Source organism: Myotis daubentonii, chromosome X, assembly GCF_963259705.1.
Source record: "Myotis daubentonii chromosome X, mMyoDau2.1, whole genome shotgun sequence".
NCBI classification, from domain to species: domain Eukaryota; kingdom Metazoa; phylum Chordata; class Mammalia; order Chiroptera; family Vespertilionidae; genus Myotis; species Myotis daubentonii.
Genome location: NC_081861.1, coordinates 53,416,551 through 53,436,145, shown reverse-complemented (window position 1 = coordinate 53,436,145; position 19,595 = coordinate 53,416,551). Strand labels below are relative to the sequence as shown.

The following is a 19,595-nucleotide window of genomic DNA, read 5'->3' as shown; positions in this document are numbered from 1 at the left end:
GCCGGCCTGCTCGCCCCCAACTGCCCCTCGCCACCGGCCTGCTTGCCCCTAAATGCACCCCCCACCAGCTTGATCACCCCCAACTGCCCCCCGTGCCAGTGTGCTTGCCCCCAACTGCCTCCCCTGCCAGCCTGCTCTCCGCCAACTGCCCCCCAGCTGGCCTGCTTGCCCCCAAATGCCCGCCTGCCAGCCTGCTCGCCCCCAACTTCCCTCCCCACTGGCCTGCTTGTCCCTAACTGCCCCCCTGCTGGCCTGCTGACTCCAAAATACTCCCCCCCCCGCTGTCTTGATCACCTCCAACTGACCCCCCACTGATGGCCTGCTTGCCCCCAACTGGCCCCCCTGCTGGTCTTCTTATCCCCAATGGCCCCGCCCCCCACCAGCCTGATCACCCACAACTGCCCTCCCCTCTTGGCCTCTAACCGCCTCTACCTTGGCCCCACCACCATGGCTTTGTCCAGAAGAACGTCCAGAAGGTCTCCTGGAAAGTCTCCCAGTCTAATTAGCATATTACCCTTTTATTAGTATAGACTAGAGGCCTGGTGCACAAAAGTTTGTGCACTCGGGGGGGCCCTCAGCCCGGCCTATGCCTTCTTGCAATCTGGGACCCCTTGGAGGATGTCCACCTGCTGGCTTAGACCTGATCCCTGGGGAATTGGGCCCAAGCTGGCAGTCAGACATCCCTCTGGCAGCCCTGCAGCCCTCGGGGGATGTTCACTTGCCAGCGGGGAGCAGGCCTAAGCTGCAGTTGGACATCCTTAGCACTGCTGAGGAGGCGGGAGAGGCTCCCACCACCACCGCTGTACTGGCACAAGACTTGTGTCTGCTGTATCTCTTCACTGTGAAGCTTACTACAGCAGACACAAGAGATACAGGCTCCCACCACCACTGCGTCAGCCTGACTTGTGGCTGAGCAGAGCTCCCCCTGTAGGAGCGCACTGACCACGAGGGGGCAGCTCCTGCATTGAGCGTCTGCCCCCTGGTGGTCAGTGTGTGTCATCGTGACCAGTCATTCCCAGTCTTTCTGCTGTTAGGGTCAGTTTGCATATTACCCTTTTATTATATAGGATAGAGGCCTGGTGCATGGGTGGGGACCGGCTGGTTTGTCCTGAAGGGTGTCCCAGATCAGGTTGGGGATCCCCACTGAGGTGCCTGGCCAGCCTGGGTGAGGGGCTGATGGCTGTTTTCAGGCTGGCCACAGCCCCCAGTGACACAAGCTCCCAGCCCCTCCTTTTTTTTTTTTTTCCAGTGCCTCCTTAAGTGGAGGGAAGCAGGTATTTGGGATTTATCTTCTATAATTGAAACTTTGTAGCCTTGAGCAGAGGCCAGGGCTGGCCAGGGTGGGTGGGAAGCTTGGCTTCCTCTATCACTGGGGGCGACCCAAGCCTCCTGCTCACTCCAGCTCCGTGGCCGCTGCCATATTGGTTGGGTTAATTTGCATATTTGCTCCTGATTGGCTGGTGGGCGTGGCTTGTGGGTGTAGCAGAGTGATACCAATTTGCATGTTTCTCTTTTATTAGTGTAGACTAGTGACTCGGTGCATGGATTCCTGCACATTGAAAGGAAATTAATTAAAAGAAATATTTTAATATCATTACTCATCCTTTCTCTATAATAGAAGTATCAGAGATGAAAGAAAATTAGTAAAATGTGTATGAAAATATATAAATGTATTAATAAATAAATAACAACATAACGTTTCTGAAATTTGATGACACGAATTTTAGCTATTACTTTGCCAAATAAATCAAAATTACATATATTATTTAACAGAGCATTTAGCTTAATATTAAAAACCCTGGCTACCAAGTCAGGTGTTTTCAACTTTTTGCCAGTGTTTTAAATTATTTATAATATCTGCCCATTTTGGGTTGCATATCATAGTTATGAATAAATCAGGCTTGCCATACTTCATTATAATTGCCATAGCATCCTGATATCTCTGCTGCATATTTCTGGCACTACCCTCAAAAGATGACAGAAGTACAGTGGGGCCTTGACTTACGAGTGTCCCGACTTACAAGTTTTTCGAGATACGAGCCATCTCTCGGCCAATTTTTTGCTTTGAGTTGCTAGCTAAAATTCGGGTTATGAGCCAGCTTCAGATACCCCACTGCTAGTTGGTGTAGCAAACGTCACAGTGAACGCCACAACATCAGCCCAGCATCATGTGTCTCACTCGTTCACTGTTGATTTGACATACAAGTAATTTGAGTTAGGAGCTCTGTCACGGAACGAATTAAACTCATAAGTCAAGGCCCCACTGTATTATCATTTTACCAATCGGCTGGTTCTGGGGTGCATCACCCAAGAACCACCACTGCCAAGTCACTGCAGTTCAGCAGCTCCTGCATTGAGTGTCTGCCCCCCTGGTGGTCAGTACACGTCATATGTACCAGCTGGTCAGACAGTCAGTTAGCCTTTTATATATAGATAGTAACTTCACAGTGAAGAGATACAGCAGACACAACCTTAACCATGTGATAACCAAGGTTAATATCACCAGTACTAAGACATATCAGCAAGTACCTCCTGATATAATGCATGAAAAAGGGCACATCACTTCTGTGGTATTCTTACCAAAATTACATAACCTCAATCTAATTATAGAAAAACATCAAACCCTAATTTGGGACATTCTACAAAATAAAAGACCGGTACTCTTCAAAATTGTCAAGGTCATCAAAAACCAAACTGTCACAGATAGTAATGGAATAAGTATACATGATGACGAAATGCAATGTGTAATCCTGGATTTGATCCTAAAATGATCTAACCACTATACTGTACACCTGAAATTAATACAAAATAATATTGCATGTAAACTGTAATTAAAATAAAAAATTAACACAATTAAAGGTTCCTGAATTTGGATTGTTAAAGGACATTAGTGGGACAAATGGAAAAATCAACTGTAAATTATACACTATTGTATCAATATTAATTTCTTGGTTTTGATAATTGTACTGTTATATGAGATGCTAAAATTAGGGAAGTTGGGTGAAAGATATATGGGAACTCTTACTCTTTTTGTGACTTTTAAGAGTTTGTTGTTCTGTGTATTTTTTTCTTAGTTTATCAGTCATTTATATTTCTGCTGGGAGCCGGTCCATCCTTGCTGTTTCAAGGGACCTGGCATATATGGCATACTGTTCTTAATATGTTTGCTCACCTTCTTGGCACTATGTGTTTTAACCAAGGTCACCTCTCTGAGAAAGGTTGTTTCCCCAGGTAGGGATTTCCCCCTGAAGTTAGGGAGGGAATAAAACCCTTTAACTAAGTGCCAGGTGGGTAATTAATCACTTTAACTACAAACAATCATGCTTAAGCTACATAATCTTTACTCCCTGGAATGGAGATAAGAAACGCCCTAACCTTTGGAATAGAGATTGATAGGATTGGAATCAACTGGTATAAGTACAGATGTAACAAGACAACAGGACACAGAAACTAGACACAGAACCTACACAGAACTTAGAGACAGAAGAACTTCGCTGGAGAGAACATGGCAAAAGATCCTGGACAGAAACTGGCCACACAACCTAGAGACAGAAACTAGCGAGAGAACCTGGCTGAAGAACCTAGAGACAGAACCTGGCTACAGAACCTGGATAGAACATGGCAAGAGAACCTGACTAGAACGTGGTGACCGAACCTGGCTGGAGAACCTGGACAGAACCTAGCAAGGGAATATGGCTACAGAACCTGGCTGGAGAACCTGGACAGAACCTAGCGAGGGAACATGGCTACAGAACCTGGCTGGAGAACCTAGCAAGAGAACATGGACACAGAACCTGGCTGGAGACCCTAACCAGAACTTTGCTGGAGATCCTGACCAGAACTTGGCTAGAGATCCTGGCTAGGCTGTTGATCAACTGAACGCTGTCTCTGTGTCATTCCTTCTTCACTGACTCCGTCCACACCTTTGGGGACCCCTGGACCTGCTGGGGTTGGACCCCAGCATATTTCAGTTTCTATACATGTTCTTTTCATTTACCTACATTTTAATTGGATTGTTGACTTGTGTATATTAAGAAAATTATATACATAAATCCTGTGTGTAGTAAATTACTTTTCTCTTTCTGTTGATTTTTTAAATAGTAGGTGTCTGTGTGTGTTTATAGGGTGATTTTAACTGACGATTTCTGCTGACCTGTGGGCAGAAAATAATAGCCAAGTGGCTTTAAGTCTTCAACTATAATCAAAAGACCACAGGACAGGAATATTACGTTATGGAAATGACTTTGAGAAATGTTTTCTTTCCTCCATTAAAAACTACATTTATTTTGAAGTTTACATACAGTAAAATTCATCCTTTTTGGTATACAATTATATAAGTTTTGACAAATGCATACACTCAGGTAACTATAATCAAGATACAGAAAATTCCATTATTAAAACAAATTCCTTGTGCTACCATTTTGTAATCAGTCTCCCATTAACCCCTGGCATCCACTGATTTGTTTTTTTTCCTATAGTTTTCTTTTCCAGCATATCATATAAATGGAATCAAACAGTAAGTAGCATTTTATGGTTTTTTGGTTTTTTTTTTTACTTAGCAAGATGCATTTGAGATTCATCCAAGTTGTTGTATGTATTATTGTTCATTATAGTTTTTATTGCTGAGTAGAATTCCATTGTATGGATATACCAGTTTACTAGTATATATGCACCAGTTGAGGTTCATCCTCCACTTTTATTTTCCTCTATCGTTAGTGGTCATAGATCTAGTAAAGAGTATAAGTGAGGTTTTCCATTCAATAGGAAGAAATTCCTCCTGAAAAGTCAAGGTTAGAAGTATGACCCTGTGTAACATGTGCAAGAGGTTATAACAGGATAACTTACTTCTTGTCCCTTAAACTACATTTAAGAGTGGAGATTTAATCCTAAGTGAGCAATATATCAAAGAAATAGAAGTTTGCCCTGAGTATAGGTAGATGATATCCTCAGAGCAGGTCTGACAAATAGTCTGGAAGCCATCATTGGCAGAGTATTAAAAAAAACTTTAAATTAAAAAAATGCTGAAAATTGTAAAAAAATCACCTCAAACTATACCACTTAAAAAATTTCATAGAGCAAAAGTCCCCTTTCAGCCCATCCAATCCCACCTCTAAAAGATTTATAATTTGGTATGTATATTTCCCAGTTTTTTCCTAAATTTATTTAGAAATAGCTATATATACATATACTATATATACAAATGCTTTTGTTTACAAAAAAATGTATTCATATTATACAGTTGACCTTTGAACAATGTGGGAGTTAGGGGCACCGATATCCCACATAGTCAGAAATCCACATGTATGTTACTTTTGACTCCTCAGAAACCTAGTGGTCTCTGGGTATCCATGAGGGATTGGTTCCAGAAAACCCTGAAAATACTAAAATCCACGAATGCTCAGAAAAAAAAAATCTGTGGATGCTAAAGTCCTGTATATAAAATGGTATAGATTAATGCATAGTCAGCCCTCTGCTCTTATGGACTCCCAACCACAGATAGAAACATCACAGGTATTTATTGGAAAAAAAAATCATGTACAAATAAACCTGCATAGTTAAAAGCATGTTGTTTATGGATCATCTGTACATATTTCTTGCTTTTTAACTTGATATAAAACCATGGACACCATACAGTTCAGAATGTATTCATAGAAATGCCCCATTATTTTAATGGCTATAGAGTATTCCACTAAATTAATGTTCTATAATTTATTCATCCATTTTCTTACTGCTGGACATTTGGGTTGCATTCAATTTCTTTTTCGTGTGACTGAGATATAATTTACATACCATAAAATTTACCCATTTAAAGTTTACAATCATGGTTTGTAGTATATTTAGTATTATACAATAATCACTACAATTTCAGAACATTTTCATTGTCTAAAGAAATCTCACACTTCAGCTATCACTCCCAGTCCTAAGCAATCATTAATCCATTTTCTGTCTCTATATTTGTCAATTCTAGACACTTCATATAAATAGAATCATATAATATGTAGTCTTTGTTACTGTTAATTCATTCAGCATGTTTTCAGGTTTTTTCATGTTGTAGTACATATCAGAAGTGTTCCCTTCTCCTATTTTTGGAAGAGTTTGTGAAGAATCTGTATTAATTCTTCTTTAATATTTACTAGAATTCATTTGAGAAGCAATTTGAGCCTGGCCTTTTCTTTGTATTTAGAAACATTACTAATTAACGTCTTTATTTGGTGCAGGTCTCTTCAGATTTTTTTCATTGGCTTCAGTAGTCTGGGTATTATATTTATTGGCATATGATTATTCATAGTGTTCCTTCATAATGCTTTATATTTCTATAAGGTTGGTAGTAATGTTCCTCCTTAATTTCCAAGTCTAGTAATTTGGGTTTTCATTTTTTTTCTGGTCAATCTACCAAAAGGTTTGTCACTTAAGCGTTTTATAAAACCAATTTTGATTTCACTGACTTAACTGTTTTTCTATTCTCCATTATCATTTAAACATTTTTTTTCCTTCTGCTTACTCTTAGTTTGATCCTCTTTTTCCAGTGTTTTAAGGTATTAAGTGAGGTTAGTGATATGTGATCTTTTAAAAATATAGGCATTTGTACTTATAATTTTTAAAGTATTGCTTTAGGTGTATCCCAAAAGTCTTGGTATGTTGAGTCTTCATTTTCATTCACCTCAAAAGATTTCCTAATTTCTCTTGTGATTTCTTCTTTAACCCACTAGTCATGTTAAAGTGTGTTTAATTCATATTTTTTAGTTTTCTAACTTTGTGTTATTTATTTCTAGCTTCATTCTATGTGGTCCCGAGAAATACTTTGCATGACTTCAATCCACTTATATTTGAGGTTTGTTTTATGGTATATCCTGTAGATGTTTCATGTGCACTAGAGAAGAATGTATATTCTGCTCTTGTTGGGTGAAGTATTCTACAGATCTCTTTAAGATATACTAGGTGTACCGGTTAATAATGTGGACTTTGTAATAAAAGAAAAACATGATAATTTCAAGAGAAACATCAAAAGTGCTTTATTCAAAGTAATGTCCATCGCTAGCTACACATTTCCCTCATCTTTCAGGTAATTTGTGCATATGTCCCAATAGAACTTTTCTTGTTGTGAGGCAAACCATTCAGAGACCCATTTTTCCACTTCTTTGTACGTTTTGAAGTGCTGCTCAGAAAGTGTATGTGCCATTGATCAGAATAAGTGGTGATCTGAAGGAGCAAGGTCTGGTGAATACAGCGGGTGGGTTAATACTTAAATTTTTTTGGTTGACCTGGATGTTCTTTGTCTTTCACATCAAAATCATCACTTTTAAAGCATTTAAACCAGCGTTCGCAAGTATCTTGAGATGGAGCATGTTCACCATAAGCTTCCCAAAGTATTCAGCAGCACTTTTCTTCAAAATAATGAATTAACACTTCCCGCAAATGTTTTTTTTGCATGAAATTCGACATTTTTAAGTGTAAAAATATCTACGATGTTAACACCTTCAGAAAATTTGACATATGAAGTTTCAAAGCTTCTTGTCCATACAACAAAATAGCATACATATCAAATCGCATATATATCAACATATGTGTAACTCCATCTATTGAAAAAAATACGCATTATTTACTGGTACACCTAGTACATGACAGCATTTCTCAAGTTTTCTAATTTTTTGTTTATCTTCTGTCTAGTTATTTTATTATTGAAAATGGGGTAGCAAACTCCCCAACTCTTATTGTACACTTATATATTTCTCCCTTTATTTAGTTCAGTTTTTGATTCATGTATTTTGGTGCTCTGTTGTTAGGTGCATACATATTTATAATTTTTATATCTTTCTGATGTATTGATTCTTTTATCATTATAAGATGTCACTCATTATCTCTAGTAACAGTCATCATTTTAAAGGGCACTTTGTCTGATATTAGTATGGTCACTCCAACTTTCTTATAGTTGTCGTTTGCCTGAAATTCCTTCTATCCTTTTACCTTTAATCTGTTTGTTTCTCTGAATCTACAACTCTGATAAATTGCATAGAGGTAAATCTTGTCTCCCTCATCCCCCCCCCCCCAGGCTAACAATCTCTGCCTTTTGATTGCATTGTTTAATCCATTCATAATAATTATTATTCATATAGGTATATTAAGAATTACATTTTTACTGTTTGTTTTCTATATGTCTCATGCTTTTGTTTCTCCATTTCTCCTTTTGTGTTACTTTACATTGAAATTTTTCTAATGTAACATTTAAATTTTAAATATTTTCACTATGTATTTTCAGTTATCACCGTGATTGCTCTAAGATTTACCATGCACATTCTAACTAAATTGTCTTCAGATATGTCCTAATTCCGATGAGATATAAAAACTTATTCCTATATAAACCTACTCCATTTCCTACTTTTTTATGATATTATTGCTATATATATTATTTCTACATGTTATAAATATAATACATTGTTATAATTACTACTTAACATAATTTTATGTCTCTTAAAGAAGTGGAGAGAGAAGAAAGCGGAGCTAGTATATATTTATAGCTTTTTATATTAACCTTATTTCCCCTTTTTTTGTTTTCTTCATTTGTTCCAGTGGATTTGAGTTACCATTTGGAGTCACTTCTTTAGTTCAATAGTTTTGCTTCCACTCACTTCCTTTGTTCTGTAATTGGCAAATATATTACAGTTTCATATGTTATAGGCCCCAAAATGCAACTACATACATACTGGTCTATAACACTTTTTAATTAAAAGGAAAATGAAGCTAAACTGTCTTTTATAATTACAGTAGAGGCCTGGTGCATGAAATATGTGCACTCCGGAGGGTCCCTCAGCCCGGCCTGCACCCTCTTGCAGTCCGGGAACCCTCGGGGGATGTCCAACTGACGGCTTAGGCCCGCTCCTTGGGCCTAAGCTGGCAGTCGGACATCCTTAGTGCTGCCACAGAGGTGGGAGAGGCTCCTGCCACCGCTGCTGCGCTCGCCAGCCATGAGCCCAGCTTATGGCTGAGCGGTGCTCCCCCTATGGGAGTGCACTGACCACCAGGGGGCAGTTCCTGAGTTGAGAGTCTGCCCCTGGTGGTCAGTGCGCATCATAGCGACTGGTCGTTCCACCCTTTGGTCAATTTGCATATTAGCCTTTTATTATATAGGATAATTAAATTTACCCATGTTATATTTTGCATGTTTAGATTCAAATTACTATCTGAGGTCACTTGCTTTCCACCTGAAGAACTTTCTTTACTATTTCCTGTAAATCAGGTGTGCCACCAAATTCTCCGTTTCTGATTACATGGGAATGTCTTTGTTTCATCATTTTTGAGAAATAGTTTTATTGGATGTAGAATTCTACATTGACATTTTTTCCTTTCAGCACTTTGAATATGTTATCCCACTGCCATCTCCATTGTTTCTAATGAGAAGTTAGCTGTTAATCTTATTGGCAATCCATTGAGTGATGTTTAATTTTTCTCATGTTACTTCCAAGACTTTCTGTCTTTGTGTTTTATCATTTTGATTTTAATGTGTCTGTAGATTTCTTCTTGTTATCCTACTTGGAGTTTGCTGAGATTTTTGGATGTGAAGATAATGCTTCTCATTAATTTGGGATGCTTACAGCCATTATTTATTAGAATATTTTTTCTGCTTTCTTTCTCTCTCTTTTTTTCTGGTACTCCCATTGCAAGTATGTTGGAGTACTTCATGATTGTATATTCTGTTCTTTTTTTTCTTCTGTTCTTCAGCTTGGATAATACCATCTCATTTAATTCTTACAACTCAATGAGGTAAGTAGTATTATCTTCATTTTATAGATGAGAAAACTGAGGCTCAGACTAAGTGACTTGTCAAGGTCATGGAGTGGTAAGTGTGGCTGTGAAGTTCAAACACAGGTGTGAGTCCAACGTTTGTACCACTTCCTCTATACCATATTGTATTTCATTTCTCCAGCAACTATAAACAAACAAGTGGGGAATTTGGGAGTGGCTGCCTCTCTTCTAGAAAACTCTTTCTTCCCATTTCCCCTTTAGTATTTTTTCTAGTATGTTCCTCTTCTAAAATGCATATACCTAACATATATTAGATGCTTATTCAATGTTTATTGCTTGGGATTCAATGATTACTCAATGGTAGCTAGTTTAATGACTAGGGGCACATCACTATTTAGATCTAGATGCTTTCATTAGAAAAATATATGGCTTTTTGAAGACACAGATAACTTAATAGAAAGAATTCATTAAATATGTGTACTGACATGTGTCTTAGGCCCTACTGTTATTGCTGATATTTCTCATTTAACAGCATTTGTTGATGTTTAGGCCCAGGTCCTAGTCATTGATTTACTATGTGAATACAATTAGGAACAAATGGGCTCTAATAATTAATATTTCAACTTTTAGTTTTTTAGTTCTGTATATAGGTGGCAGTCTTGGAAAGAATGTTATCTCTAGGGATAAGTATTTAAGACCATAGATAAAGTATAAAGATTTAAAATATCCTTGGAAATAATCCTTTGTAATTTATCCTGAGAAAATGATACTCTTTGTACCCTACCCTTCACACTTGGTATCTTGTCTGTCCTGTATAGTCTTTGATTATAAAAAATGTTTTCTACCAATTCTTTCCAAAAGCTAAAGCGATTATCTTAATTAGATTTTTCTTCCTCAGTTTCTCTTCAATTCCAAACACATTGCCATCTATATAGAAATCCTAGATCCAAGATTCTGACGCAAGAAGGACTTCCTGGGACTCATAATCTATATATCTTCTAGCTGCCACTGGTTTTTGTAGTGTTTTCTGTAGCAGACGATCTGAGAGAAGCAGACTGGAGATCAGACTGTTGTTTTTTGTTCTTTCCGAATTCTATCACCAAAATTTTCCCATGTAGTTTATATCCATTTATTAGACGGAATGCTTGCCATGCTATATCCTTATCTAAAAGAAAGGAAAAATAATCAATTTACACAGGATTTAATATTACAATTCTATTTCCAATTTGTTTCTTTTTTTTTGCCTTGGAGTTAAATGTACGCTATTAGGCCATATAGCTATTTGATTTTATTATCTTTTTCATAATCTCATATTGCATAATTCAGCAAGATTAAACTAATGGCTAAAAATAATGACTGGAAAAACTTAAAATGGCTGAGAGTGCCTCATAATTTAAAAACATAAAGAAAAATATAGATAGTGTGCAAAAGAAGGCTAAACTGTAACTACTAATACACAAGCTTCTATCCTAGATAGATTATAGGTATTGTGAGAATTAAGTCATTTTCAAAATGGGTAACACAAATAAAAGAGGTTATCATGGTATTAAGGTCATTTTGCTGCTTTTATCTTTTGATGGGAGAGTGATTGTAGGAGCCCTCATTGAGATAAATAAGTGTGATAATCCTTGTAAGTATATGGAATTTTGCAGAGTAACAGTACATAGTGTACAGTAGTAGTATTCAACTTATGTTTCTCAGACCCTTGATGTGGAAAATCAGAAAGGAGTGCAATTATTGACCGGAGTCTGTGAAATCAAAAGTAGACAGGCAATATCTTTAGACTGAACCAATTTATGTATGCACTAAAAATTTTAAAATGTGGATAGCTGCTATTATGATTAGTAAAACAGCTCTTCATTTGAAAGTACTTACTTTATAAATCCTTTTTATCACATATTTTTCTCAATTAATGTATCATATTGAGTTTAAAAAGGGCCTTCACAATTAAAAGGACTAAAACCCACTATTGTAGAACATCCACAAACCTTCTACAAGATAGCAAAGATGGTACAAGACTAGTGGAGTTTGGAACTGCTCAAGTGTAAATTACTTGCCTGTACATAGATTACTAGGCTGTTTATAAATGATGATAGTTTAGAAATAATGAAAGGAACAGCTAGTAACCAGCCTGCACCAAAAAAAAAAAAAAAAAAAAAAAAGATAGTTTGGTCTGTCAGAGAAACTGAAATTCCTGTATTATTCACTCCTTTAGATTAGGATACTGAAATCATGTATTAAGATGCAAACTAGTTGTACGAATATATCATCATCCCCTAATTATGAATTACTAGGGAATTAGCATATTACCTTATAGTTTCTTAGTCCTAAAGGAATAGAGCATTAAGCAAGTGTAAGTGTTCTGATCAGAATCCCAAAAGTAATATAATTATAATGGACTACAAACACTAGTAGTCCTTTGTGAGCAAGAGTAAAATAAAAATTTTAAAGGTAAAGTTAATTTTCCCCTGGCTGATTTGGCTCAGTGGATAGAGCGTTGGCCTGTGGACTGAAGGATCCCGGGTTCGATTCCAGTCAAGGGCACATGCCCAGATTGCAGACTCGATCCCCAGTTGGGGGCATGAAGGAGGCCACCGATCAATGATTCTCTATCATCATTGATGTTTCTATCTCTCTCTCCCTCCCCTTAACTTTCTGAAATCAATACAAATATCTTTTTTAAAAACGTAAAATTAATTTTGATAAAGTGAGAAGAAAGTGCCAAGATTGGGAAAAATTGAAGACAATGGAGTACGGTGGTCATGCACAGTCAATGGAGGAGAGGAAGCACAGAAGGCAGGATAGAGGAATATTGAAAACTTTTTGCTTAATTCTCTTCCATTCTTCCCATGCGCTTGTTTAAGCACATGCTTTTCATGTGTTATAGGTAAATCAAAGGACTGTATCTACTAGTAAATTAGAAAGAGTATAAGTAGTCTCTAATGCTGATGCTACAACTGAGTAATTATCCAGATAAAGCTACTTACTGGGAAAGGTGAGAAAAGCTTGCCCCCTCATTCGTCCAGTCATCATTCGGAATTGAATTAGAGGTCCTTTTTTCTCCTGGAACCGAGCGAACAATGAGACAAGATCTCTTTCGGTCACCCGAGGGCTAAGGTTCTTCAGGTATAACACCTAATATAAATCGAAGATCAACAAAAATATTACATAAAGGAAATAAGGCAACTATTTCATTGTGGATAGAATTCATTAGTTTTAGATAAAGATGGTGGATTGAACACATGCGTCTAATTTCACTCTCTCCAGAAAAATCTCAAAAACTGTAGAATTTAAACACACACACAAATCTACAAGGTTAGGAAGAACAAGGAAAAGAAGCAATAGCAACAATATTCTGGAAGCTGAAAAATACTGGATGGGTATACTCAAGAAAGCTGAATCTTTAATCAGCAGTGATGAAAGCCAGAAACCAATCCAATATACACCTAAGAATTCTCAAACAGTTCAGAAATTGATAGTTTCAGGTATCTCTGGAGATGGATGTAAAGGTGGGGTTAAAATAAGGTGTTTGGTTGAAAGTTGTTTAAAAACCAACTATACTTTAAAACAGGGGTCCTCAAACTACAGCCCGCGGGCCACATGCGAATACAAATATTGTATTTGTTCCCGTTTTGTTTTTTTACTTCAAAATAAGATATGTGCAGTGTGCATAGGAATTTGTTCATAGTTTTCTTTTAAACTATAGTCCGGCCCTCCAACGGTCTGAGGGACAGTGAACTGGCCCCCTGTTTAAAAAGTTTGAGGACCCCTGCTTTAAAATATCCCACCTCCTCTCCCACCCCATTTCCTTCAATAATGCCGCTGGGTAAAGGCCACTCCCAATCCTGGTGAATACTGGAGGAGTATTCTCTGAATATGGGGAATGCTAGATACAGTTGAAGGTCTGAGTAATGTTTCTGAAAGCAAGATAATTAAGATAAATACTTCATATTGAATACTGAGGATACCCCAGACAGTTTCCCCCATTTGGCTCCTACATTGCTGGTAGTACCCTCCCAAGCAATAGTTTGTGTCTTCTCTGAAGAATCTGACTAGCCCCAAGAGGAAAGATCTAAAAATACTAATTTGGGATGGGGATTTTCTCTAACAAATGGACCAGCCAGATGACTTTAAAGTGAAGCTCGCCCTAGCCGGTTTGGCACGGTGGATAGAGCGTCGGCCTGCGGACTGAAGGGTCCCAGGTTCGATTCCGGTCAAGGGCATGTACCTTGGTTGCGGGCACATCTCCAGTAGGGGGTATGCAGGAGGCAGCTGATCGATGTTTCTCTCTCATCGATGTTTCTAACTCTCTATCTCTCTCCCTTCCTCTCTGTAAAAAATCAATAAAATATATTAAAAAAAAATAAAGTGAAGCTCAAAGTCAATAAGAACCACTCATGTACTCAAAGTTTCTAATCTGTTTTTGGCTCCTACTCATAAATATGAGTATGGATCATCAGGCATCTGAGGAAAGACTCTAACGTGAAAGACAGAGAGCAGAACAAACAACAGAAAGGAAAGCAAATAGGAGTAAACAGAGACCATGCAAAGAAAAAAAAATCTTCAAAAATTATCACAAATACCCTCAGAGAAATAAGAGACACTATTCTATCTATTCAAAAAAATTTTAAAAAGCTCTTTAACGTGATCCAACTTAAACTCTTATTGGCTTAAAATAGATCGTTATAACTCTAAGAAACTTGTTAAAACTTTAAGTAAGCCCAGACTGTAAGCATAAAGAAAATACCTATAGAAGATTCACAAAAGAAAATGAGAGAGGAAAAAGCATATGACTACAAAAAAATCAATGAACCACTAAGGCAGACATTAAGAGAGAAAAAGAGGAACAAAACAGCTACAAGACAGAAAACAACTAATAAATGGCAATAGGGAGTCCTTTCCCATCAATAAATTACTTTACATGTAAATGGGTTTAACTTCTTTGTCAAACACATACAGTGGCCAAATGAATAAAAAACAAGATCCATGTATGCCGTCTACAAGAAACTCACTTTAGATTTAAGGTCACATACAGGCTGAAAATGGAAGGATAGAAAAAAATATTCATGCAAATGGTAACCAAAAGAGCAGGGGTATCAGAAAAAAATACACTTTAAGCCAAAACAGTCATAAGAGACAAAAAAGAACATTATATGGTAACAGGGTTAATGCACCAAGAAGGTATAACAATTATAAATATATATACATCCAACATTCAGAACACTTAAATATATGAAGCAAACATTGAGAGAACTGAAGACAGAAAATAGCAACACAATACTATTAGATTTCAATATCTTGCTTTCAATAGCAGAAGGAAAACTAGAAAATTCATAAATATGTGCAAATTCAATAAATTACTTAAAAATATATATATTTTCATTGACCTCAGAGAAGAAGGGAGTGGGAGAGAGAGAGACAGAAACACCAAAGATGAGAGAGAATCATTGATTGGCTGCCTCCTGCATGCCCCTACTGGGGATAGAGCCAACAACGCAGGAATGTTACCTGACCAGAATCGAACCTGGAACCCTTCAGTCCACAGGCCAACGCTCTATCCACTGAGCCAAACCAGCTAGGGCTCAATAAATTACTCTTGATTAACTAATATGTCAAAGAAAAAATTAAAAGTGAAATTAGAAAATATCTTGAGAAAGCCCAGCCTGTATGGCTCTGTGGTTGAGCACTGACCTATGAACCAGGAGGTTATAGTTCAATTCCGGGCAGGGTACATGCCCAGGTTGCAGGCTCTATCCCCAATGTGGGGTGTGCAGGAGGGACCCAATCAATGTTTCTCTCTCATCATTGAAGTTTATATCTCCTCCCTTCCTCTCTGAAATCAAGACACACACACACACACACACACACACACACACACACACGTGTATATATAAAAAAAGAAAATATCTTGAGATAAAAAATGAAACCATAATATAAAATGTGATATGTAGTAAGAGCAGTACTAACAGGGAAGTTTATAGTGATAAATGCCTATATTAAAAAAGAAGAAAAACATCAAATGAACAACTTTATACCTTAAGAAAAATTAGAAAAAGAACTAAGCCCAAAGTTAGCAGAAAAAAATAATAAAGTTTAGACCAGAAATAAATAAAACACAGATTACAGAAACAATTTTTAAAAATCAACTAAATTAAGGTAGTTTTTTAAAAAAGAGAATATTCTTTTTTAAAAAATGTTTTATTGATTTTTAGAGAGAGAGGAAGGGAGAGGGATAGAGATAGAAACATCAATGAGAAACGTCATCTATCGGCTGCCTCCTGCACGCTTCCTACTGGGAATCAAGCCTGCAACCCTGGCATATGCCCTGACCAGGAATCAAACTGATGACCTCTTGGTTCCTGGGTTGACATTCAACCACTGAGCAACACTGGTTGGGCAAGAGCTATTTTTTTAAAAAAAATATTTATTTATTTTAAAAAACACATTTTATTGATTTTACAGAGAGGAAGGGAGACGGATAGAGTTAGAAACATTGGTGAGAGAGAAACATTGACCAGCTGCCTCCTACACACACCCTACTGGGGATCTAGCCTGCAACCAAGGTATATGCCCTTAGACCAGAATCGAACCTGGGACCCTTCAGTTCATGGCCCGACGCTCTATCCACTGAGCCAAACTGATCAGGACAAGAGCTAGTTTTTTTTTAAAAAAATCAACAAAATCGACTACCTTTAACAGTATTAAGAATAAAAAAGACTCATATAAAATCAGAAATGAAAGAGGACACATTATAATTAATGCCATATAAATAAAAAGGATTATAAAAGACTACTATGAACAATTCTTTGCCAACACACTGGTTAAACTGGAAGATAATAAGTTCCTGGAAACATACAACCTACACTAAGACTAAATTATATAAAAGTAGAAAATGTGAAGAGATTTATAACTAGCAATGAGATTGAATCAGTAATCAAAACCTCCCAACAAAGAAAGCACCAGAACTAGATAGCTTCATGGGTGAACTCTATCAAACACTTAAAGAACTAATACCAATCCTTCTCCAACTCTTCCAAAATATCGAAGAGGAGGAAACAATTCCAAACTAATTTTATGAGGCCAGCATTATCCTGACACCAAAGGCAGAAAAAGGTATTACAAGAAAACTACATGACAATATCCCTGATCAATACAGATGCAAAAATCCTCAACACAAAATTAGTAAACCGGATTCAAAAGCACATTAAAGGGGTCTTACACCATGACCAAAGGGTGTTTATCTCTGGAATATAAGGATGGTTCAACATATGAAAATCAATAATTGTGACACACTACATTAACATAATGAAGAATAAAAATCACATGATCATATCAATTGATGCAGAAAAAGCACTGACAAAGTCCATGATAAAAATGTTCAATTAATTAGGAATAGAAGGAATTTACCTTAACATAATAAAGGCCATATATGAAAAGCCCATAGCAAACCTCATACTCAACAGTGAAAAACTTAAATCTGATCCTCGAAGATTAGAAACAAGGCAAGAATGTCCACTCTTCTCACTTCTATTCAACATAGTAGTCCTAGTGAGAGCAATTAGACAAGAATAAAATAAAAGGCAACCAAATTAGAAGTGAAGAAGTAAAATCATCTCTGTATGACATGATCCTATGTGTGGAAAACCCTAAAGACTTCATAATAAAACTGTTAAAAGTAATAAATTCAGTCAAGTTGCAGGATACAAAATCAACATACAAAAATTTGAAAAGGAAATCAAGGAAATAATTCCATTTACATAAGCATCAAAAAGAATAATATACTTAGAAATAAAGTTAACCAGGGAGCTGAAAGGCTAATAAACAGAAAACTAATTAATACTGAGGAAAATAATGAAAGAAAAAAAATAACAAACACAAATAGATGAAAAGATATTCCATACTCATGGACTGGAAATATTAACATTGTCAAAATGTCTAAACTACCCAAAACTATCTACAGATTTTAATGCAATTCTTATCAAAGTCCCAAATGGCAATTTATGGAAAAAAATCCTAAAATTCATATGGAACCACAAGAGACACTAAGTAGATAAAGCACTATTAAAAAGAACAAATCAGGAGGCATTACATTTCCTGATTTCAAATGACAGTTATCAAAACAGTATTATACTGGCATAAAAAAGACTTATTGAGCCCTAGCTGGTTTGGCTCAGTGGATAGAGCGTTGGCCTGTGGACAGAAGAGTCCTGGGTTCAATTCCTGTCAAGGGCACATGCCCGGGTTGCATGCTCGATCCCCAGTAGGGGGCGTGCAAGAAGCAGCTGATTAATGATTCTCTCATCATTGATGTTTCTCTCTCTCTCCCTTCCTCTCTGATAGCAATAAAAAATATATTAAAAAAAAGACATACTGACCAGTATAACAGAATAGAGAGCCCAGAAATAAACCACACATTTATGGTAAATTGATCTTCAACAAGGGGGGCAAGAATACACAATAGGGAAATAATAGTCTCTTCAATAAATGGTGTTGGGAAAACTGTATATCCAGTGTAAAAGAATGAAATCAGACGCTTATCTTACACCATAGACAAAAATAATAATAATTCAAAATGGATTAAAGACTTGAAAATAAGACCTGAAACTCTAAAACTCCCAGGAGAAAATACATGGAAAAAGCTTATTGGCATTGGCCTTGGCAATGATTCTTGAATATGACATTAAAAGCACAAGCAACAAAAGCAAAAAAAGACAAGTAGGATTATATCAATAAAAAGCCTGTGCAGCAAAGGAAGCAATCAGCAAAGTGAAAAGGCAACCTATGGAAATGAGTAAATATATTTGCAAATCATATATCTGATAAAAGGTTAATATCTATATATAAGGGTATCTATAACTTAAACCCCCCCAATTTTAAAAATGGGCAAAAGTCCTAAATAGACATTTCTTCAAAAAATACATACAAATTGCCAATAGGTATATGAAAGGATGCTCAGCATCACTAATCATCAGAGAAATGCAATCAAAACTTCAATGGCATATCATCTCCTGCCAGCTACAATGGCTATTATCGTAAAAACAAAAGTGTTGGTGAGGATGTGAAGAAATTTTAACCCTTGTACACTGTTGGTAGGAATGTAAATTGGTACAACCACTATGGAAAACAGTATGGAGGTTCCTCAAAAATAAAAATATAACTACCATGTAATTCAGCAATCCCACTTCCGGGTTTTTACACCCAAAAGAACTGCAATCAGAATTGGGAAGAAATATCTGCATTCCCTTGTTCATTGCAGCATTATTTACAATAACAAAGACATGAAAACAACCTATATATCCACTGACAGATGAATAGATAAAGTAAATATGGTGTATAAATACAACAGAACATTATTCACCCTTAAAAAATAAATAAATCTTGTCATTCGCTACAACATATATGGACTTGGAAGACATGCTAAATGAAATAAACCAGACACAGAAGAACAAATACGATATGATCTCACTTATATCAGGAATCTAAAATAGTCAAATTCATAGATGTAGAAAGTAGAATTGTATTTACCAGGGGCTGGGATCATTGGAAAGGTATTCATCAATGGGTAGATAGTTTCACTTATGCAAGATGACTAATTCCTACAGAACTAGAGTACAGCATAATGTATATAGTTAACAATATTGTATTGGATACTTAAAAATTTGTTAAGAGACTAGATTTTATGTTTAATGTTATCAAAAGAAAAAAGAGGAAGGGAGGAAATTCTGGAGGTGATGGTTATGTTTAGGGCACTGTATATGGTGACAGTTTCACAGTGTATATTTATCTTCAAACTCATCAAGATGCATACATTAACTATGTACAGCTTTTTTGTATGTCAATCATATATCGATTTA

The 19,595-nt window shown here is 36.7% G+C and overlaps 1 protein-coding gene across 2 annotated transcripts in view; it reads right to left on the bottom strand.

The window, feature by feature from the left end:
• Positions 1 to 4,526: 4,526 nt before the first annotated feature.
• RBM41 (RNA binding motif protein 41) overlaps positions 4,527 to 19,595 on the bottom strand; it is an 80,987-nt gene continuing 65,918 nt past the window's right edge. For both annotated transcript variants that reach the window (XM_059679923.1, XM_059679924.1), the window contains 2 exons: positions 12,729 to 12,876; positions 4,527 to 10,906 (listed from right to left, as the gene is read on the bottom strand). In XM_059679923.1, the coding sequence (XP_059535906.1) occupies positions 10,740 to 10,906; positions 12,729 to 12,876 (315 nt within the window). In that variant the 3' untranslated portion in view covers positions 4,527 to 10,739. The remainder of the gene's footprint in view (positions 10,907 to 12,728; positions 12,877 to 19,595) is intronic.